Source organism: Dermacentor andersoni, chromosome 2 (assembly GCF_023375885.2).
Source record: "Dermacentor andersoni chromosome 2, qqDerAnde1_hic_scaffold, whole genome shotgun sequence".
Classification (NCBI taxonomy): Eukaryota; Metazoa; Arthropoda; class Arachnida; order Ixodida; family Ixodidae; genus Dermacentor; species Dermacentor andersoni.
Genome location: NC_092815.1, coordinates 7105634 through 7129614, shown reverse-complemented (window position 1 = coordinate 7129614; position 23981 = coordinate 7105634). Strand labels below are relative to the sequence as shown.

The following is a 23981-nucleotide window of genomic DNA, read 5'->3' as shown; positions in this document are numbered from 1 at the left end:
AGTGAATCTGCACCTAGCCAATAGAAGACGCACCTGAGCCCCAAGTAACACAGGAAAGCTGCCAGCGTGTCCGTTACAATACGCTGTTCAAATGGCCCGTACGGTCATCCGTTGGCAACACGAGTTGACCAGGCAGACAAGTGGCTCTCAGCTTGCAAGACTTGCGAGTTGATTCCCGCTCACATGTTACAAACTGTACTCACAAGCACAAAGCAGGTGAAAACGCTCAGCGAGGCCACTGCAGACCAGCAAGTCGCAGAACGATAAGTTTTGTGTGCCACTGCCACATGGATCTCTTACTGCTCGCAGAGTACCGAAGTGCAGATGTTACTTGCGATATGGCTTTGTTAAATCCAAAATGCACTGCAAAATGTTTTCTCTAAATCAATGGACTGTGGAAGTGAATGGGGAAAAATTGGATGGAGTCTGATTCATTCTGACAGCTCACAGAACCCTAAGATATCGCTCCATGAAACCCAGTTTTGAGAACCCCTATGGTACATGGAACACCCATCAGATATTAGTCAAAGGAAATGATCGAACTTTTTGTAGTGGTCTTTTACAGGCTTTTTTCCTAGATTTTCAAGAGAGCAGAAAATAAATTTGTGACTGTACTTAACCATTTGCTGTTTTGTTTTAAACACACATGTGTTGTGCTTCTCCAAGGTTCCTATGATCCCCAAGCTTTCTGTAAGGCAAAATAGTGGCAAGTGCACATGTCACTGCTCAAATCTGAGGCCACCTTTGAATGTGTTGCACCAATCCACCAAAACCTAGTACGTAGCTAATAAGGTTCCTGTCATTTAAACAACAAGGAATCTGCCCACTCCTCACCAATCTCTCTGAGCACTGCTATGCAGCTTTGCCCGAGCAAGTTTTTCTTTTTAATTAACAAAATATCTAAAGAACAGCTATCATGTTTGCTTCCCCTTGTGCCCTTATAGCATACTACACACAATGTTGACATGCAAAAAAGAAATCTGCATACAAACATGCACTGTGCAGTGCTCCTGACAGGAGGCCTCCTTTACCAATGCTCGTTTTTTTAATTCCCAAGGGATTGCACTGATGTGCACATATTCTTCACAAATGGATAAACCGCTGTGGCAGTGCCTTTGGGCCAACCAGGACAAGGTCTCTCGGGCAGCAGCAGCATGCCCTGACAAGGGTTCCGTTTCCTCTCAGCCTCATCCCTACACTTTAAGGCAAAAAAATGCACAAATTTTTTGCTTAATATAAACACTGAAAAATCGGAAGCTAACAATAAGCCAAAGCACCACTGGCACAAACAAGAAGTTTGGCTCATGATCATGTTACTCCACAAGTCTTCAAGAACACATATTTTTGAATTGTTAGATTAGAGCTGGACATCTACCTTTTAAATATTTACACTATGATTATGCGTAGGCATAGAGAACTGATGTTGAAAAGGTGAGCCGAAGAAAAGTTAACACATCACATTTTAGCCAACTATGTTTATTCTGCCCAGGTTGTAGTGATCAAGCATATTACATTCCCACTACAACCACACATGTAAGTAAGGCAAAGGTACAGCATTCACCTAACCTTAAAAGGCATTGTGAGTCGGCTAGGTTTGAAAAGGAAATACACACACATGTGACTCTTAACGGACCCAACAAGGCATTGGCCACAACCAATCACAGGTTTTCAGTCCGAATCTGAGAAATCATCTTCATCCTCTGAGGAACCAGGTTGTCCATCCGACAGTGATGCCACACTCGAATGCCGTGATGAATCACGTTGGACCCTGCACAGATAAACAACAATCAGTAGCTACTTGATCTGTGTTTCCTAAAGTGGCCCCGGACCAACTCGTTCCCTCATTCACAGGCCAGGCGTGCTATTTTCTCCAGCTCAAAGAATTTGACAGAAGCAACATCAATAATGCAACTACATGCATCCTTGTGAAGTGGCCATCACTGCAGTGGATGTTGTACACATTATACTCTGCCGTAGGGATGACAGATGTACACAACAAGCTCACACTGCATTTTACCATGCGAGCAATGCGATTAGCTTTGAAAACCCAACAAAGGGATAAATTAATTCCAAGTATCATTTCGGCTCCCTTCATCCACAATGCAAAAGGGCACAGCAGGATAAATACAGTGCTGATATGGGCTGAATATTCTTCAGCATGTTTGGTCAGCTGACCTCTCCCAAGGCCACAGGCACATCCCATGCGATCTGTAACAACAGCTCTCTGTGACGGGAAAATCAGGCGCACCTTATACCAGACACTGGTTACATAAAAAAACCTTGGTCATAGACATACTGCTACGTAGTATTGACACGTGTACTTATCTTTATCGGGCGACCACGTTTCGCCGCCTAACAAATGTAATCGCACAGCGCGGGACGCGCCTGCATGTATCTGAAGTTTCTGGAAAGTTATCGATGCTTCTACCCAGCTGTCTGTTGTCGCCGAACCTTGTGTTATCTGATTTCATCGCGTGACACGAATGATGTAGAACTTTGTGGAAGGCACGCGGGTCCGAACGATTAGACTGGAACATTCGACGACTGCTGTATAAAAGCCGACGCGCTTGACCCGCTGATCAGATTTCCGACGATCGCCGACCGTGTTCGCCGCTATCGTTGTGCTATAAGTGTAGCCTGTTTTTGTGGGCACAGGTTCGCCCAATAAAAGCTAGTTTTGTATTCCACCGTATTGCTGCTTTCTTCACCGTCACTACCATGTGACAGTATGTACACTAATTACAGTTTGCTCAAGTGAAAGTTTTTAACTGCAATTTGTATGTGCCCCAACTCCGCTACAATGAACGGCATGTTAATGAAGTTTCAGCTACGACAAAGTATTTTCAATCCCCCTTCAGTTGCACAGGAATTAATGCATAAAAATTATCTGCCGCAGCAAACACTTTCTTTTGCGTGCCATTCCACCAAACAAAATCTTTACAAAGTGGTACCGAGCTTGAGAATTCAATTTACCGTGCAGGAAGTCAAAAGCCTTGCATACTTTGGGGCACAAAAAGATGTCTATTAAGCTTAAATCATTCATCAGCTCCACTAGAAACTGCCATTGATGACTAGTTCACCCCAAACTGCCTGAGACATGCAGACCGCCATTGCTTGTTGGTTGAAGCCACAGTAGCATGTCACGTCCGCCTGTCAGGCAGCCCCCTGTGCATCATGCATCGACGCAAAGCAGGCGCCACTGTGCATGCAATCTTGAGAGCTTTGACACTGTGATGTGGTCAGTTTAGGCTGTGTTGCGCAAATAGCTTTTTGTCCACATGCACGTTCGCATCGTTTCATCCAGTAAAGGGCACATAGACTTGCTAAGTGCTCACTGTAGTTGCCAGGCGGTCATCTGCAGACTCAAGCGCCGCTTCATGAGCATGGCCATCAGCCGATCGCATGGCGGAATCATGCCCAATCTCCAATGTAGTAATCTACTGGCACTGCGACGAGGTTTACTGTCGTTCACAACGTTGTGGAACGCTAAGTACATAAAGGCACTGCAAGGGCTGTCCGTAGCACAGGGCTCGCTCGTGATCACGACACGGTCCTTCGTCTTCCTCTTCAGTCGGAACATACACAGAGGCGCGTCTGCTTCATTACAATGCCCCGGGAGCGAAGCATAACCATCCTAGCGACTCGGAGCACGGAGAAGATGAGGGGGTCGTAACACGGTTTCAGGCGGTTGATGTGTACTGCCTCTCGCCCACGACGATGCAGGTCTGGGGACACTGTGAGCAGCTCGACGACGTAGTTGACCGGTGAAGTGGCCTCTATGATGCGGTACAGACCATGATAACGCGCCAGAAGTTTGGAAGAAAGGCCGGGAATGTGGGCTGGTATCCAAAGCCACACAAGCGAACCAGGAGCAAAGTTCTGCAGGGGTTGATGAGTACGGTCATGTTGTGTCTTTTGACGTTCTTGAGTCTCGCTAGTCAGGGCGCGTGCCAGCTGACAGCAATCTTCAGCATATCTGGCAACTTAGGAAAGCGGAGTATACTCTGTAGCGTCAGGTTCTACTCTGTAGCTCGGTTCGTACGGCAGTATGGTGTCCAAAGGGCATAAAGGCTCACGGCCATACACAAGGAAAAAGGGGGAAAAGCCGGTAGCCGCTTGCGTCGCAGTGTCCCAGTTGGAGTGGTCGAATGAAATATACATCCGCAACATGTCACCAAGTGTGCGATTGAACCGCTCGGTGAGACTGTTGCTTTGGGGATGGTACACGGTCGATTTTCGGTGAATTATCCTGCACTCAGCAAGAAGGGCTTGGATGCCCTCCTACAGGAAGACACGGCCCCTATCACTCAGTAGTTCTCAGGGAGCACCGTGGCGAAGAACAAAATTGCGAAGGATGAAAAAACCAACGTCACGGGCGGTCGCTGCTGGCAGAGCTGCAGGCTCAGTGTAGCGAGTAAGGTGACCTACGCCGACAATAATCCACAGATTTCCACACCCGCTGCATGGAAGCGGGCCGTAGAGGTCGATGCCAACACGGTGATGCAACACGGTCGAACGGATGAGGTGGGCATGGTAGCGGCTGCAATGGTCCTGTGAAACCCTGAGTAGGTGTCTTGCCTTGTTGGCATGTAGTACAAGACTGAATGTACTTTTGCAAAGTTGTACATGACTTGCCAATAATAGCGCTGATGCAATCTTGTGTAAGTCTTGAGGATGCCGACATGAGCGCTTAGGGGATCAGTGTGAAAAGACGCGCAGATGTCAGAGCGCATATGACGAGGTATAGCAAGGAGCCATTTCTGACCATCAGGCATATAGTTGCGGCGATATAGAATGTTGTCCAGCACGGAAAAATGCGGGACAACATTGCTTGGTGACGCAGTGCTCGTGTCGAAGGGACATCACACGGAGCGGCAAGGTAGTCAAGTAACATTACAAGTGTTGGGTCCTTGCATTGTTCGGTGAGCATGTCAGTAATGGTCAACAGTGACAGGGTGGACGAGGAAGCTGACAAAGATGCCAAATCAGGCGTCATTGGGGAGCGAGAGAGCGCATCAGCGTTGGACAGCTTATGACTGGAGCGATACATGACGCGGATGTCGTACTCTTGGAAGCGAAGCGCCCATAGTCTCAAGCGTCCCGACGGGTATTTCAAGGAATAAAGTCAACAAAGAGCATGGTAGTCAGTAATTATAGCAAAACAACGGCCGTAAAGGTATGGGTGAAACTTGCTTACTGCCCAGATGATCGCTAGGCACTCCTTTTCTGTGATGGAGTAATTTAATTCTGCTTTCTTTAGAGTACGACTCGCATAAGCGACGACGCATTCATCCATGCCCGCTTTCCGTTGAGCTAAGACCGCGCCAAGGACAACTCCGCTGGCGTCAGTATGAACTTCCCTGGGAGCATCAGGGTCGCAGTGGCAAAGAAACGGTGGTGAGGTTAACAAGTGGCACAACTGCTGAAATGCTGCATCACATTCAGGTGACCACGCTGCTATGCCGTTACTGGCGGAAAGTAAACTTGTCAAGGGCGTCATGATGGATGCAAAATTGCGTACGAAGCGACAAAAATAGGAACATAAGCCAATAAAACTTCTGAGGGTTTTGATAGACGTGGGCGTTGGGAAGTCTGCAATGGCGCGGAGCTTGTCTGGGTCTGGGAGGATGCCGTCTTTTGAGATAATGTGACCCAAGATGGTTAGCTTGCGTGCAACAAAACGGCACTTTTTGAGGTTAAGCTGTAGGCCGGCAGATGCGAGACAGGTCAGAATGTCATGCAGGCGAGTGAGGTGTGTCGGAAAATAGGTTGAGAAGACGACGATGTCGTCGAGGCAACATAAACAGGTCTTCCATTTGTGGCCGCGAAGAATGGTGTCAATCATATGCTCAAAAGTTGCAGGCACGTTGCATGACCCGAAGGAGCTGATGTTAAACTCGTAGAGACCATCGGGTGTAACGAATACGGTTTTAGGACGGTCAGGTTTGGCCATTGGAACTTGCCAGTACCCAGAGCGCAGATCCAAGGAAGTGAAATATTCTGCGCCTTGTAAACAGTCGAGAGCATCATCGATCCGAGGCAGTGAATAAATGTCTTTTCTCGTTATCTTGTTTAGGGTCTGTAGTAGACACAAAAGCGAATGGAGCCATCCTTTTTTCTTACCAATACGACAGGTGAAGACCAAGGACACTGACCAAGGACATTGAGGACATTGACCAAGGACATTGAGAAGGATGTATGACTCTGCATTTGAGCATGTCGTCCACTTGCTCCGTGATGATTCTACGCTCTTCGGCAGAGACACGATATGGGTGCTGTCGCAAGGGGGAGTGGGAACCGGTGTCGATGGTGTGAGAAACATCAGTGGCACGGCCCAAAGACGTCTGATGACAGTCGAAAGAAGAGGGAAACTTGTGAAGGAGAGCGAGAAGTTGGTGGCGATGAGATGGGGAAAGAGCAGGGTCAATGGCGTTGTCAAAACCCACTGAAGGTGATGAGTCTGAGACCGAAGCAATGGCGTCAATGTAACGCAGGGAGTCAGTAGGAGCATCAAGATCGTCAACATAGCCAACTGCCTGGGAGTATCCTAAGGTCTCTCCACGCAGTAGGTTGATCGGGTACTGGTAGTAGTTGGTGACCAGCATCACAGTTGACCCAGATGTCATAGTGAGCACGGCAAATGGAAAAACAATGTCCTTGCACTGAGCAAACACATAAAACGGCGTGAACACTACAGTGGCGTCAGATGCAGCATCAGATGACAGGACAACAGACATCGAGGACTCAGGGGGTATGGTAGTGTCGACATCAACAGTGAGTTTGTCGGCAAAGTGAGGGGAGCCGGTCAGCAGTGATTCACACAGTGGTAAAAGCGACACTTCTGCACGCGAACAGTCAATGACAGCATGATGATTTGACAGGAAATCCCAACCAAGGATGAGATCGTGAGAGCACGATGGTAGCACAAAACACTCGATTATGTACAGAACATCGTTGATGACGACATGTGCCTTGCATACAGCTGATGCGTGAATTCGCTGCGCGCTGGCAGTGGCGAGCACCAGGCCAGCGGGAGCTGTAGTCACTTTTCGTAGTTTGCGACAAAGGTTCTCGTGAATGACGGAAACGGCTGCTCCGGTATCGACTAGTGCCACTGCGGGTACTCCTTCTACAAAAACAGCAATAACATTTTGCAGCGAAGATTGAGGTCTTGGGAATGTTGATGTATTTGCAGTTCGTGCCTCAGGAACTGCACTAGTCAGTTTCCCTCTTCAGTGGGAGCTCAACAATGCAGGGGCGAAATCGAACGCCGACAAGGGGAAGGGGAACGCCGAGTTTCCGACCGGTGATCAGTGTCAAGACGTCGCTGTGAAAATGGAGGCGTGGTGGTGTATTGTGGTGTGTCTAGCTGGGCACGTCAAAGGTGGTATGCATAGTTGGGGCGCGGCAGTAACAGAAGCACACCACATGGCCAGCGATGCCGCAGATAGGCCGGTTGTCTTGAGTGTGCCACGTCTTGGTGGGACGAAAAAAATGTGGTGACGGTCGGGCAACTGGAAATGAAGCCGGATGCATGGGCAATGACAAGGAAGCTGTCTGCACAGGTGGCCATGCAACCACGGCTGCGTAACTGAGCAGCAGCAATGTAAAAAGAGTGGCAAAGTTGGTATAGAACAGCAGCACACTCATAGGATTGGGTGGGGGGGGTTGTAGGAGCTGCAGGAAGTGCTTCAGATATCCGAGTACAGATGGCTTGCTGCAGCGTTGGAGGCAAAGCTGCCGTAAGTGTGTTGCTGTGAGGCAGCGGCGAGAGCTGCCTGGCCACCTTTTCACGAATAAAATCTTTGATATGCTATGAGAGGGTCAAGTTGGTCATGTCGGTAGAAACCGCGATGCTCGAGACGGAATCAGTGTACTGAATGTTCTGGCGGGCGATGGAATGTTGGCGGCGCAGCTCGTCAAAGCTCTGGCAGAGGTTAATGAGGACGAAAACATTAGTTGGGCTTTTGGACAGCAACATATGGAATGCGCTGTCCTCGATGCCCTTGAGGATATGCTTGATCTCGTCATCCTCTGACATGCTGGGATTTACCCGCTTGCATAAATCGAGGACATCCTCGATGTAGCTGAGCAATGTCTCTCCAGGCTGCTCTGCGCGCTGGCACAGACGCTGTTCAGTGCGTAGCTTACACACAGCTTGGCGGTCAAACACTTCGGCAAAAGGAGTCTTAAACGCGGACCAGCTGGTAAAGTTGGATTCGTGGTTGAAGAACCAAAGTTCGGCTATGTCGGCGAGGTAGAAAAGCACGTGGGCCAGCTTAGACTGATCATCCCATTTGTTATGGGCAGTTACACGTTCATACGATGACAGCCAGTCTTCCACGTCGTGTTCGGCGGTCCCACTGGAAATGGGTGGGTTACGTTGACGAGGGATGCCGGCACAGACGACAGTGGCAGCCGGTGGTGCAGGCAACAAGGTGGCGGGATCAGGCATAGTGCAGGGTGATCTTGTTGGCAGGGTTCGAGTGCGGAGCTCCAGGACAAGGCGAAGAATTGCAGCAACCTCCACCAAATGCGACGAGGTTTACTGTCGTTCACAATGTTGTGGAATGCTAGGTATTTAATGGCACCAGGGGCTTAGCCAAGGGGGGGGGGGGGTCTTATGGGGCTTTAGGCCCCCTAAAATTTTTTTGTGCTTTTCATGCACCGCCGACCAAAGCAACCCCCAGCACCGGAAATCATTGTGTATTTTATCTAGAATGTCTTTTTCACGCTTGAAAAGACATTTCATTGCGAACATTGCGAACTGAGGCTGGATTTCCTGGCAACGTCCATGTACTGGGAGTCATATAACGCAAGCAGCCCCATCCGAGCACAAAGTTTCGAGGGCGTTTTGATGGCCAAAGGGCTCGCCGCGGCATCGCGCGCAGGCCGCGGAATCTACGGAGCACATGGATTTCAATTCCGAAACTTTATGGGTATAAAGTTCCCATAAACTTTTGATGTGAAAGGTGCATTGACATTTCCAACGTTGTGCTTTAGATATTCAATTGCGGAACTTTGTGGGATTAATGCTGTTATAAACATTTGACGCTAAAAGTGCATTGATTTTCTAAAGTCTTACATTGGAACATACAACGAGACAAGCCAATTCAACATACTATCAGACAAGTTGACAAAGCATGCAGCGAGGTCCGATAAGATGAAGCATTGTGGTGGTTCTTTTGTGCCGTCATGTCACATAAAAAAAATATCAACATTTCTTTTTCACCTACGCCATAGCATCCATGTCAAGACACTAAAGCCAGCCAAGGTAACTACATCCTTATTTATTTTATCTAGTTTGACTTTTATTCACAAGAATACATTAAGCCTCTTCAATTTTTTGTGTTCTCGCTACCCTAACAGTGGGCTGCCAGAGCCAGCCAGAGTGCATACGTTTTTCTCGTGTTGCTCCAACCACCACGCGGCGCACTTTGGTGCACATTCGGTTTGCTCTGGTGGAGTGGATTTTCGCCTGGCAGAGTTTTGGACGCTTTCTGGCTGGCAGACGACAAAAAGAAACAATGGTCGCTTGCCGCTATCACTATGGGGACTCGACAGATTGCACCGCATTCGCTTGGGCGCAACCTCTCCGGAAAGTCTTGTCTCGCTGGTGTAGGATCCCGAGCATCATGCGTATGGTTCTCGGTGGACCAAGTGTCTCACGTTTTCTTCGATATTCCTTCGGTTGCCACATTAAGTGCCCAAAGTAGGCATTCGATTCTGGCCAACATACTTTCCTTTGTGTTTTTTCATTTTGGTGCCCACACCCCACAAAAGGGAAAAAACATTGTTGCGGGGCAGCGAATTGTCGTATGGTGAAAGTTTTATTTTCTTCCCTCTTCTTTTGTGGAAAGTAATGGGCCACGGGACGCTTGTTGCCGGATACTATTACTATATATTATTGCAACAGCAATTATATGGACACTCCAGGCGCATTCCTGCTGTTGCCGTCGCCCTCATGTTTTGTATAAAGTCCAACGGCGATAACATCGTGACCGAGCACCGCATGCTGTATGTGCGAGTGAAAGCGTAGGGGGGAGGGGGGGTGGAATGGATGAGCTGATGATGGTGACTCAGTCTTGGGTGCGCAAAGGAGAAAAGCGGGGAGCAAGCACGCCGCCTTCCATTGCGCGCAATACATAGGGGGGAATGGATGGAATGGGGGCTGAATCTAGGATTCTGTGAATATATGATTGTGCAGTATGTTTATTTGCCTTGTTTGGCGCATTATATACAGTGACTTTTTTTTTACATTCGTAGATTTATTGGAGACTTATACGTATATTTAAACATCTTGTTGCAAGGTTTTGTGTATACGTGCAGTGAACTTTGTTTCCAGTGACATTTTTTGTCCTTTATCAAGCTGCACTTTCGCATTTGTATATCCCATTGCATCTTTGCATTTCTAATGTACGAGGGCAGGCCAAATGATGGTTAGCCTACCCTCACCGTGCAATAATGGTTCGGTTCATTATCTGCGAGGCATGCGCGTAGCACACAAGCATCTCTCATTTACAAAAGTGACACGCAGGTGTGAGGATAAATGTTTTTAATGCTCTCATTTACTGGGTTGAACATGGTTGCGTGACATAATGGAGCCTCCAAAAGTTGAACAGCATGATGTCGTGAAGTTTTTGACAGCTGAAGGTGTTTCCCAAGAAGAAATTAGTCGCCGTATGGCTGCCGTGTACGTTGAACATTGCATTTCATTGGCCACTGTGAAGCGTTGGAGAAAACGGTCCAAAGAAAGACGTGAAAGTTGCAAAGACGATCCAGGACCGGGTCAACGCCATCGTGCAATCACCCCCCGCACAATTGCAAAGGTTGATGAGCTGACGAGACAAGAATGGAGGATAAGTATTGATGAACTGGCAGACCGTGTGAACATCAGTCACAGTCCGGTTCACACTATAATTCATAAACATCTCGATTATCGGCTCTTGTGTGCGCAATGGATGCCCAAGATTTTGAACCACCGCCAGAAGACTGAGAAGTTCGGCGCTGCCTTGACTCATCTGATCTGGTATCACAATGAGGGCGACGACTTCTTGTCTGCAATTGTGATCAGGGACAAACTATCGTGCCACTATTAGGAGCCTGAGACACGACTGCTAAGCTTACAGCGGAAACATTCGAATTCATCACGCCCAAAGAAAGCAAAGGCCCTCATTTCCACCGGAAAGGTGGTGTTGACTTTTTTTTTTCGGTCAACAGGGGCCATTACTGAGAAAATTTGCTATATCTTGAGAGACTATCAATCGTTTCTGATATTGTGAAACGCCGGAACGGCTGTGTGTCGCAATCAAGAACAAACGACGGGGAAAATTGACGAATGGGGTCATCTTGTTTCACGACAATGCCTGTCCCCACGTCGCTGATGTGGTTAATACAAAACTGGCAAACTTCAAGTGGGAAACGCTGCAACATCCGCCATACAGCCCAGGCTTGTCGCCTTGCGACTTCCACATTTTGGGGCAACCGAAAAAACAGCTCAAGGGAACCAGATTCGTGTTGGATGATAAAGTGAAAGAGTCAGTTGCAGACGTTTTGGAGCAGCAATCCAAGGCGTTTTATGAGACGGGAATCATGCGACTCATAAGTCAATGGGACAAATGTCTAAATGCTCATGGAGACTACTTTTATATAAGGTACTCCGTTTCTCATATATTCGCATTGGCTCACTTTCATTTGACTCGCCCTCGTATGCTTTGCAGAACCCCTGCTTTCTATATGTGCTCTCTGTTGCGACTATAATTTCGGTGCATTTACTCACAATACACGACCGGTGACAGCTGCTCTTGCGCAATGCATCAGAACAAATGAGAGCGCCATCGAGAGTTTTCACTAGCCGTTGCATATGCACAAGAATGTAAACACAGTTCTTGAAAGTTTCATTAACATTTTCTTTTTTTGCCCTCAACTTGTTCATTTCATGGCCTTTACATTTTTCATATCAGCGACATGCACTGCATCGCTGATTTCGAACTGATATAGTTCTAAAGTTCATGTGATAATTTCTTCACTTATCAAATACACAAAAAACATGGAAGCATTGATATCAGTTATATTGGGCACAATTTTTGGCACATACGAGTATATTTTATGAAAAAATACATATTTTACTTACTTCGACAGGGCGTAGCGTTCAAGAATTCGTTTGCAATGTACTGAAGGCACTGGGCAGTGGGCATGGTGCTGGTGTGCTGGTGCAAGAGAAGACGACGAGAAGTGCTTGCTTCCCCGTTACGATATAGCGCCTACCTGTTTACGCCTAGCGCTACAACCTATATCTAGTTACCCTTCTGCTAGGCGAACACCCCCATTGCATTTGGTGGAGCTGCTGGGTTTCTCTTCGACATCCTGGAACTCCGCAGCCGAACGCTACCACCAGCTGTTGCAATGGATGAACCGGGACCGTCCCAGGCTGCTGCTCCCGTGCCCCCCGCCATCGTCTGTTCTGGCGTCATCCGGCAGCGCGATCCGGCTATATTTAGCGGCACAGACGACCACGACGTGGAAGACTGGCTCGCCGAATATGACCGTGTAAGCGCCTATAATAAGTGGGACGACCGCGCCAAGCTCACAAATGTCATCTTTTACTTGACTGACGTGGCAAACCTATGGTTCCGCAATCATGAAGCCGATTTTACCACCTGGTCGGCTTTCACGGCAACTTTGGCAGAGGTCTTCGGCCGTCCCGCCGTTCGCCGGCTTCGCGCTGAGCAGCGCTTGCGTGGTCGAGTTCAACGCCAGGAGGAGACCTTCACTAGTTATATTGAAGACGTGCTCTCACTATGCAAGCGCGTCAACTCATCTATGGACGAAGCTGACAAGATTAAGCACGTCATGAAAGGCATCGATGACCAAGCCTTCCAGATGCTCGTCGCGAAGAGTCCGCACACGATTGCCGAGGTCGTACAGCTGTGTCAGCACTACGACGAGCTGCGCAAGCAGCGTGCATCAACGCGCGCTGCTCATCAGGACACCACGGATCTATCTCCGTTGGATTTCGGCCGCGACGCTGCCGATATCTCTGCCTTAATGCCGGAGATAAAGCAGTTCATCCGTCAGGAAGTGGCACGCCAACTCTCTCTGGCGAACAGCACACCCGAGCCGTCGACAACCTTGGCTCCCTCGCTTCGCCACGTCATTCAGACCCAAGTTGCCGCGGCGCTGCCATCTGCCCCTCCTCCGCAGCCTGCAGCTGGACCGCTCACTTACGCTGACGTTGTTGCCCGGCCTTACGCTCCTCCGGCTCCTGATGCCTACCGGGCCACTGGCACCTTCCATGTGCCGCCGCCACCTTCACGCCCGATGGTCGTCCCTTACTCGGCCGCTGGGGCCCCTGTCGTCAACCCGTGGCGTACATCTGACAACCGGCCAATATGCTATTTCTGCCATTTTCCGGGCCACGTAGCACGATTCTGCCGCCGTCGCAGCCCCCGTTTACCTGCCAGTGGGGGCGCCTCAAGCTACAGGCCTGCTCGACTTCCGCGTCAGGACCCATCTAGCCTTCCTCCGGACTCATCTTACAGTCGCCTCCCTTTCGATGCACGCCGGTCACCTTCTCCACGTCGCCGATCCATTTCCCCGATGGTTCGCCGACCCAGCCCAGCCCGTGAGGAAAACTAACAGTCGCAGTTCCAGAGGCAAGAACTGCGTTTACGTCGAACATTTCAAGGCCTCATTCTAACCCGGTGAACGAAATTGAACTGTCCGTAGACGGCGTCACCGTACACGCACTTATCGACACCGGAGCCGCCGTTTCTATTATTAGTGAGAAGCTTTGCCGCAATTTGAACAAAGTGACCATTCCCCTTACCTCTCTTTCTCTGCGTACGGCAACCTCGCATCGCATTCAGCCTTCAGCGTCGTGCACAGCCCGGGTTGTCATTCAAAGCGTTATGTATGTTATAGAATTTGTCGTCCTACCTCGTTCCTCACACGACGTTATTCTTGGATGGAATTTCTTATCTGTCAATCAAGCTCTTATCGACTGCGCTCGTGCCGAACTTACGTTATCCGTGCCGTGCTGCGACCATGACGACCATTCTTCTCCTAAAGTTGTTGCCGCCTCTGACATCGACATCGCACCTTTCTCCGCCGCTCTGGTTCCTGTGTCATGTAACTCTGCTGCGAAGTCATCTGTTCTGTTTACACCGTCGGCCACTTGTGCGCGCCGCCGGAACTTTCTACTTCCGTTTGCTGTCGTCACTTTTTGCGACGGTTCTGCTGCCCTTTACGTGTGCAATCCGTCCGCCTGCCCATCATCCCTACTCCGCGGCGAGTGCCTGGGTACCGCTGAAGCTTTCGATAGCGTTCTCCCGGCCACCATGTTTGGCGACACGGCATCACTTCCGATTTGTTCCGTCACTAATCCTGCTGCGACTGATGCCCCTGTAGACGTCTTCGCTCGCGCCGTCGACGCAGAACTCACACCTGCGCAGCAAACAGAAACCATCAAACTCCTCCAACGTTTTCGTTCCTCATTTGACATTGACCAACCATCCTTGGGTAGAGCGTCCGCAGTCGTTCACCGTATCGACACCGGTCAGCAAACGCCATTGCGCCAGCGTCCCTATCGTGTGTCGGCTGCTGAACGCCGTATCATCGACCAGCACGTTGACGACATGCTGGAGCGTGGCATCATCCAGCCCTCTAACAGTCCCTGGGCATCTCCGGTTGTCCTCGTTAAAAAAAAAGATGGCTCCATTCGGTTCTGCGTCGACTATCGCCGCCTTAACCGAATAACGCGCAAAGATGTCTACCCTCTGCCGCGCATCGACGATGCCTTGGACTGTCTGCAGGGTGCGGAATTCTTTTCGTCGCTCGATTTGCGCTCCGGGTACTGGCAAGTGCCAATGGCAGAGGCCGATCGTCAAAAGACAGCCTTCGTAACGCCTGATGGGCTATATGAATTCACTGTCATGCCGTTCGGCCTCTGCAACGCGCCTGCCACTTTCGAGCGAATGATGGACACCATTCTTCGAGGGCTGAAGTGGAAAACGTGCCTCTGTTATTTAGATGATATTGTGGTTTTTTCCACCGACTTTGCGTCGCACCTCAACCGCCTCGAGCAGGTACTTGCGTGCCTCTCCACTGCAGGACTGCAACTAAATTTGAAGAAATGCCACTTCGGCGCTCGTACACTTACTATTCTCGGCCATGTAGTTTCAAAAGACGGTATCCTTCCGGACCCCACAAAACTTCGCGCCGTATCCGAGTTCCCTAAACCAACCACCATGAAAGAGCTTCGCAGCTTCATCGGCCTGTGCTCCTATTTCCGACGCTTTGTCCGTAACTTTGCCTCTGTCATTGCCCCCTTGACGCAGCTTCTCACCGGCCGTTCTGACCTATCAGCCTGGTCCTCGGCGTGCGACGACGCATTCCAAGAACTACGACGCGTTCTCACCTCGCCTCCAGTACTGCGACACTTCGATCCCTCTGCTCCAACTGAGATCCATACGGACGCTAGTGGTGTCGGGCTCGGCGCTGTTCTTGCACAACGCAAGGACGGCTTCGAAGAGTACGTCGTCGCATATGCCAGCCGCACCCTTACCAAAGCCGAGGCGAACTACTCAGTTACTGAGAAGGAATGTCTGGCCATCATTTGGGCTATCGGCAAATTTCGTCCTTATGTGTACGGGCGTCCATTTGACATCGTGACCGACCATCATGCCCTATGCTGGTTATCTTCACTAAAAGATCCAACTGGTCGGCTTGCCCGTTGGGCATTGCGCCTACAAGAGTACGACATCCGCGTTGTTTATCGCTCAGGCCGAAAGCATTCAGACGCAGACGCTCTATCCCGGTCACCAGTGCCCTCTGGCCCTGTCCACTCGTCTATTTCTACCTGCGGTGCCTTCGCCCTCAACATTTCCGACATGCCATCAGAGCAGCGCAAAGACCCATGGATCTCTTCGCTTATTGACTTCCTGTCCAGCCAGTCGCCAGCACCGATCTCTCGGACGCTTCGTCGCCAAGCCACGCACTTCATCATTCGGGATAACCTGCTGTACCGCCGCAACTACAATTCCAGCGGCCGTAAGTGGTTGCTTGTTATACCCCGCCACCTCCGCTCCGACATCTGCGCCACGTTCCACGACGACCCACAATGCGGCCACGCTGGTGTATTAAAGACATATTCTCGCCTGCAGCTTCGGTACTACTGGCGCGGTATGTACCGTTTCGTTCGCCAGTATGTCCGGTCATGCCACATATGCCAACGACGCAAGACGCCACCTCAACATGCCGCCGGCCCCTTGCAACCTTTACCATGCCCCGCGCGCGCGTTCGACCGCGTTGGCATTGACCTATACGGTCCGCTTCCCAACACTCCAAGTGGCAACCGCTGGGTTATTGTCGCTGTCGACCACCTCACGCGGTACGCCGAAACTTCAGCCTTAGCATCTGCCACAGCAAAAGACGTCGCCAGTTTTATCCTCCGAAACCTGATTTTACGGCATGGAGCACCTAGAGAATTACTGAGCGACCGCGGTCGTGTTTTTCTCTCCGACGTCATTGCAGCATTGCTAAAGGAGTGTCGCATCATTCACCGCACCACCACGGCATATCATCCTCAAACTAATGGGATGACAGAGCGTTTCAACCGCACCCTTGGCGACATGTTGGCCATGTATGCTTCATCTGACCACTCGAATTGGGATTGCATTCTGCCTTTCGTCACCTACGCTTATAATACCGCCACGCAAAGCACCACTGGGTTCTCCCCTTTCTTTCTCCTTTACGGACACGAACCTTCATGCACTATGGACACGATTCTGCCTTACCGACCAGATGCTTCGGAGTGCACGACTGTTTCTAGAGCGGCTGCTTACGCCGAAGAATGTCGCCAGCTCGCTCGTTCGTTCACATCCCAGGACCAGTGGCGCCAAAAGCTTCGCCACGATTCATCCACTACGGCTCCGTGCTTTGCGCCTGGCTCGCTGGTCTGGTTGTGGGTGCCCTCTACTCCTCCAGGCCTTTCCTCCAAGCTGCTCTCCAAGTACCACGGTCCTTATCGGGTACTGAAACAAACATCCGCTGTCAACTACCTCATCGAGCCACTCGAAACGCCTTCCGACCAGCGTCGTCGGGGCCAGGAAATTGTCCACGTCTCCCGGCTCAAGCAGTGCCATGACCCCCCTGTGTTCTCCTGTCCTTAAGTCGCCAGGATGGCTACTCTTTCGGTGGGGAGTGATTGTACTGAAGGCACTGGGCAGTGGGCATGGTGCTGGTGTGCTGGTGCAAGAGAAGACGACGAGAAGTGCTTGCTTCCCCGTTACGATATAGCGCCTACCTGTTTACGCCTAGCGCTACAACCTATATCTAGTTACCCTTCTGCTAGGCGAACACCCCCATTGCAGCAACATCTTTGGCAATGGCAATGCAATTATTATTCATGTATTTTGTCTTTCGACAAATTGTTTAAGAGGAAGCTTTAGCTCAGGCCCAACTCCGATGCGGCTTATTCAAATACATGTAAAACGCAGAAACGTTTTTCTGTGATAACCCCTGGATTGCTTTTAATGAAATCTGTTGTATTTGAGAAAGTTAAATTCTAGTGTCTATTGGAAGCGGAATTTCGATTTAGGGCCTGAATTTTGTTTAAAATATTTCAAAAAATTCGGAAGTTCAAAAAAAAATATACACATGATGTTTACAAACTAATAGCGTTGCATCAAAAACAGGTATCGCTGTTCTTTAAACGGCATCTATTATAACAGTCAAAACGGACAAATTTGGTATGTCAATTTGTAGCTTACGTGAATGGTCCCATTGAGTACAAGGGTCCTGCAAAAGCCGTATTTCCACAATACTAAATTTCTTTGAGATTCATGAGTAACATATCAATTTTGTTCACTGTATATGTACTATTAGGTGCAATTCACAGAATTGTCATGTCAATTTTCATTGTTGAGTTACAAAGTTATAAACTAGATAGTTTTGTTTTCTGAAAATTTGCGATTTTGGCCAATTTTTGATGAAGAATTGACAACCCAAATTAAAAATCCAAAACCAGCAGTCACTAGAATTTCAGTTTTTCCTTTAAATGCAACAAACCTCGTCAAATTTGGTACAGTGGTTGCCAAGAAAAACGAATTCCCTTTCATGTATTTAGGTCGGAGCACACGAGCAAAAGCTTCCTCTTAAGGAGGAGGCCGAGCTGCAGCATGAGCCCCCCCCCCCCCCCCCCCCCCCCCCCCCCCCCCCCCCCGCTCCCCGAACGAAATTTCTGGCTACGCCACTGAAAGGGGCTCGCTCGCGATCACGACACGGTCCGTCGTCTTCCTCTTCAGTCGGCCCATACACAGGGGCGCGTCTGCTTCATTACAGCGTGAACATTTTGAAAGCAAGTTCCCACAACATCGAGCCACACACCACAACAATGGCTAGACCTTATCAGCATCAATTTGTTAAAGTCACCGGCCAAATTTGCAGTTTGGTGCAGAGTGCGGAAAAAGAATAACAGGAGGCAAAACTATGGGCCGGCGCCAGCGCCACTACAATAATGTCACACTGTGTTGACTACTTTTGACGGTGCCTTTGGGGTCCCTGACGGTGCCCAGCGTCGTCTGCTACTGCTCACTCCTCGGGTATGACGTCCACACATTGCCCATTTTGCCCAACAAAACGCCGCCGTGGGAAATCACGGCTCTCACTGATGGCAAGCCACTTCCTCTCAATATGGACTCTAATCAGCGAATGCAGTGCCTTGCATATGCCAAGAGGCATGCTAAAGCGACGAGTTCACTCCCCTTGACTGAATGCATCATATACACGAATGCTGCACTTCCTGCAGACGGCCCTAGTAACAGTTGTTATGCCACTGCATGGTACGACCAGACAAATGAAAATCAGAACCAACGCCATCATATATCAGCAGAAGCAATGTACAGTACCCGCGCAGAGCTAATGGCCATCCTAGATTATTTGGAGTGGGCCCTTGCAACTTCATCTGAAACTGACCCAGTTCACCATCACGTGTGCACAAGACTCCCAGGCTGCCTATCAGGCACGCGCTAATGTTCTTTACACAAAAATCGTACTGCAGAAGATCCGGCACCAGGCACGCCTTCTCCGCGAATGTGGTCACGATCTTACCATCCACTGGGTCCCTGCGCACTGCAGTACCCCCGGAAACGAGAAGGCTTAGAGTGGCGCACGCTCATCTTTCCACTGCACTAGCCAGAGCCTCCAATACTCCTTATCCTCTCCTCGCTACCACACCTGAGATGCCAGATCCAATGGCAGACAAGCATGCGACCGAACAATGACGTGCCGCCTACCTCACAGCAGTGGGCAATTCACTCTCTATACCGTCGCTTCCCTCGAAGGTATTCACACGGCGAGAGTCAGTCTTGCTTGGGAGAATTCAGACAGGCACCTTCCTTACTCGTCATTTGCTGAACCGTTCCCACAGGGGTGGCACACCACCACCCATAAGTGGGTTCTGTTCCATGTGCACATGTCGTGCTGATCTCAACCACCTGTGTTGGGAATGCCCCCTCTACATCCCATCTAGGTTTCGTGCCCTGGCCACCATAAAGCGGGGACCCTGGCCTTCTTCCTGCCGGACTTGGGCCTCCCCGTATACCACACCTCCGGACCATGCCATCGAGCTCTGGCGTGCACTGCTGTTCCTCCAGGACCTGGCAGCACCACCGGTCGGCGGTTGGCTCCGCGACAGCCACAAGAGTCATGCAGCCCCCGCTCAGCTGCCTCCAGGACATTCGTTAACAAAACGCAGGCAGCCTTCCCCTTCCCCTTTTGCAATAATACCCCCTCCCTTTCCACCGCAACACGCTCAGCGCATTCTAATGTGGAATGAACGTGGTTTCATCTTTAATTCTACTGGTTGCTTGGCGCTAGGTTGTCGGATGCCACCAAAAATGTTTTACACTAGCGTGGTTTGTGCTCAGGAATAAAAAAACCTGTAGACCATTTTAGTACCAACATTTGTTTTAAGTTTTATATTTAGGATCACATGGTTTTTATCCACCAATGAAAGCAAGAAACTAGTTCACTTGAAAGAGCAGACAATCTGCAATCGTAGCCAGGTGTGTATCGAAAACTGCGCTTTGTGCATTTCAAATTTTATTGCGATAGCAATTATATCGACCCTCCAGGCGCATTTCTGCCGTTGGCGTCCCCGTCACGGTGAGGTTTCGCATAAAGTCGGGCGATAAAATCGTCAGTGCATGCCGCATGTGCGAGTGAAAGCCTGCGAGGATGAGCCGTCGAATGCGGCTCAATCTCGCATGTGCGAGCGAGGAAAGCAGGCCGGAAGCGCGCCCTCTCCTGTCGCGTGCGAGGCACAGGGGTGAGGCAAGGAGCGGGGCGTTCTTCTCTAGTGGCTGCTGCTTATGCCGCAGTTGTGTGGGTGCCGTATCTTGAAAGCGATCTGCAACATGGCTAAAGTGCACGAACATGGGGGCCTCATCTTCAAAGCTATCTGTAATGTTTGCAGAGTGCCCATAGTGCCAGTAGCTTCGTATGCACTGTGCTTTCTATGTTTCATTCAGTTGAAGCGAGAGATGCACAGAGGCCAATTCGAACACTGCTGATGCCGCGATTCCTCACTGCAGCATTTTGACAGTGTTTCCAAGCTCATCGAGTAAGATGTGTTCATGTTTACCTGTGCGCATGTGATACTGTGCTTGATAATTTCGTAAAAACACATTGGCGGGATAGTTGGTTTGAATCCATGATAGAATGTGTAAGCGTGACTGAACAAGGACGTAGAAAGAAACAGACACACAGAGACAGCACTGTCTCTGCGCGTCTGTTTCTTTCTATGTCCCCATTCAGTCACACTTACATACTATATTATTGTTAATTTAGATAGTAAGAGAATGTTTATAAGTTTATACAGCCGATAAAACCATGATCTTTACTTCGTATAGCTATCTGCTAGTTTGCCATTGCAATCGGTGCTTCGCCTTTCAGGCAAAACTGTGACTATTTAGATGTAACGAAAAAGAAGAATTTGTTTATTTTATTAACATGCGCCATAAGACATGCCGATCATAGCATGCAATACACAGCAACTGTACGGGGGAAATAAAATTTAGTCATATTCCTGCAGCACATTTGGGCAGACATGGACAGACGGACCAGCAGAGCAGCGACTGCCGCTCGCTTCGAACAGTCAGAATCATCACTTTGTAAGTTCTGCGGTTCCTATACTGTTTCTCTACGATGCAAGTGTTCACTATGCAAGCGTTCGCTAATAGGCGACAATGAGGAGTCGATGCTTCGTCCTAAAGTGTAACAGCGGATATAAGTCCTGCGAGAACAACGTTAGCACTTTGAAAGCTCCAAATGATGCTCAACAGCTGCAAGAGTAGGCAAAAGCTATTGGAAGACTGGATCGAGAACTGACAACAAGTGACTAAGTCTGCGAAAAGCATTTCTATAGTGGAATGGTCAGCAGACATAAATACTTTGCTGAGCTTGGTGGCACAGTCATCTTTGACCAGCAGAAAAGGTTCTTGTTGCTTCCCGAGGCTCCCGGCACCTTGCCATTTTGTGGAAGTTTCACCTGGCTAGTGCCCAGTAAGAAAACCAAGAGTTGGCCGGAAGATCCCTAAAATTATTGGTGAAAGCGTCGCCAAATGAGCAAAGGTAGACAGTACTCATTACAAGTACTGTTACATGCTAGTGTACTCAAGCTATAGCTACTTAATGCAAGGGCAACACCCTGGCATCAAGGAGTGAGAGCAGATGACAAGAGCATGCACCACGCTTCCCGCATCGCACGGACTTGCTGCATCGCTTTTACGAACTGTCACGTGGCCATACATCAGGTGTCCAGCATGGCGCAGTTTGATCCCCGTTCGGTAGTCAGCGCTGTCACAGCGTCCACTGCCATGCTTCTGCGCAACATTATGAGGATGTGGGAAGAAGACAAGTTGCGCCTCCTTAATTATTCTTTCTCTGTAGTGCAGAGTAACCATCTTTGCAGCCATCGCAAGGAATTCAGAAAGCTGAGAAATCACTTCCACAACGTGACAAACTCACTGGTGGCAACTTATTTTGTGGCCGTCAAGTTCGCAACATTGCATGGGCACCATTCCAAAAATTTAGGCAACGCACCGTGTGGCATCTGAAACGTCAGTCGCCGTTAAACATTGGTCCTATGGAGCAAGTGGCGGTGCCACAGGGAAGCAGAATAATTAAGATAAAACAAATCAAGCGTCCAAAAAAGTGGTTGGCAATTGTAGTTACTAATTTCATAACAATCCCATGAATTTCACTTTAGCAGGGTGTTGTATGTCACCACAACAAAATAGCTGATGCTACCAGCTGATGCAACTCGTGTACCGCCATGGCTGAGGTACTTTCAGTGTAGATATTTGGGCTTGTTGGTATAACATTTTGCAGTTTTTTCCTATAGCACAAATAGTACAAGGACGTAACAGAGAAAACAGATGCACACAGGCGCACTTTGTTACTGGCTAAATATTTGCAAAGCTTATTCACAGAGGCCATCCATACCTATGAAGCTCCCGTCACCTCAATGCAATCGATTTAATTAACATTAAAGGGCCCCTCACCAGGCCACATAGGAAATCTTGGTTATATGCTGGGAGTTGTTACGTGCCTTCTAAGTAGCGTTCATCCGCAAGGATTTTTCAAATTGGTTCATTAATAGCCGAAATAGAAATATTTTCAGTGTTGCAAATCCATGATTTCAGGAGGCGAGCATCACCGCCAACATAACGCTCTCTCCACTTGCCCCCACCTAGCCTCCACAAGCGAAATTCCTTCCTTGCATTCTCCCATACCGGAGCTGGAGGATGGCGTAGCGCATAGATCACGTCACAGGCTTTGCCTTTTTTTTTTCTCTCACTTCCTTGCTGCGCAGTGCACTTCTACCGACGGTCTCTCGCGTGAGCTGTTGCGTCTTGTTTTGCTCAGCGCGTGATTTTGCATGCTGTGCACAAGAACACCTGACTAGCGATATAAGTCAGCGCTAGACAAACACTGATACAGATGCAAGTGGATCACAAAGCATGATCGTGCGTTGTAACAGGGTAAAAAATGACAGTTTCGCTTTCCGCACACTACTGCACGATATGGGAACAAGCAGACGAAACTGAAGTACAGCTCTCTTACTACAGTACAAACAGACCTGCAGACATTCGGCTTGTAGGTTTTATTATTTCTCTTGACTTTATATTGTCACGTGGTGGTGACGTTAAGGACACAGTGGCAATACTGTGAAAGGCAAAACTAGATTTTATTGGGCGAACCTGTGCCCACAAAACAGGCTACACTTATAGCACAACGAAAGCGGCGAACACAGTCGGCGATCGTCGAAAATCTGATCAGCGGGTCAAGCGCGTCGGCTTTTATAGTGCAGTCGTCGAATGTTCCAGACAAATCGTTCGGACCCGCGTGCCTTCCACAAAGTTCTACACCATTCGTGTCACGCGATCAAATCAGATAACACAAGGTTCGGCGACAACAGACAGCCGAGTAGAAGCATCGATAACTTTCCAGAAACTTCGGACACGTGCAGGCGCGTCCGTCGCTGTGCGATTACAGTTAAGCGGCGAAACGTGGTCGCCTGATAAAGATAAGTACACGTGTCAATACCCCCCTCTTAAAAAGCATCGACCCGATGCTGCAAAGAAACGAACAAAAATGAAGTTCGTCAGTGTCCGTAAAAGGGTTTAAGGCGCACCACGTGGACCACTTCAGATCGTGCGCGGCGCCGCTGTGAATGCGAAATGCCGCCTGGCACGACCTCATAGTCCAGAGCGCCAATACGTCGGATGACCTTGTAGGGTCCGAAATAGCGTCGGAGTAGTTTCTCACTGAGTCCTCGTCGGCGTATCGGGGTCCAGACCCAAACACGGTCGCCAGGCTGGTACTCGACGAAGCGTCGTCGGAGGTTGTAGTGTCGGCTGTCGGTCCTCTGCTGGCTCTTGATTCGCAGGCGGGCGCGCTGTCGGGCTTCTTCGGCG

General features: G+C 49.4%; 1 protein-coding gene across 4 annotated transcripts in view; it reads right to left on the bottom strand.

Annotated features, from left to right (window-relative positions):
• Positions 1-1460: 1460 nt before the first annotated feature.
• Dp (transcription factor Dp) overlaps positions 1461-23981 on the bottom strand; it is an 88380-nt gene continuing 65859 nt past the window's right edge. For all 4 annotated transcript variants that reach the window (XM_050190190.3, XM_050190191.3, XM_050190192.3 and 1 more), the window contains exon 7: positions 1461-1768. In XM_050190190.3, the coding sequence (XP_050046147.1) occupies positions 1669-1768 (100 nt within the window). In that variant the 3' untranslated portion in view covers positions 1461-1668. The remainder of the gene's footprint in view (positions 1769-23981) is intronic.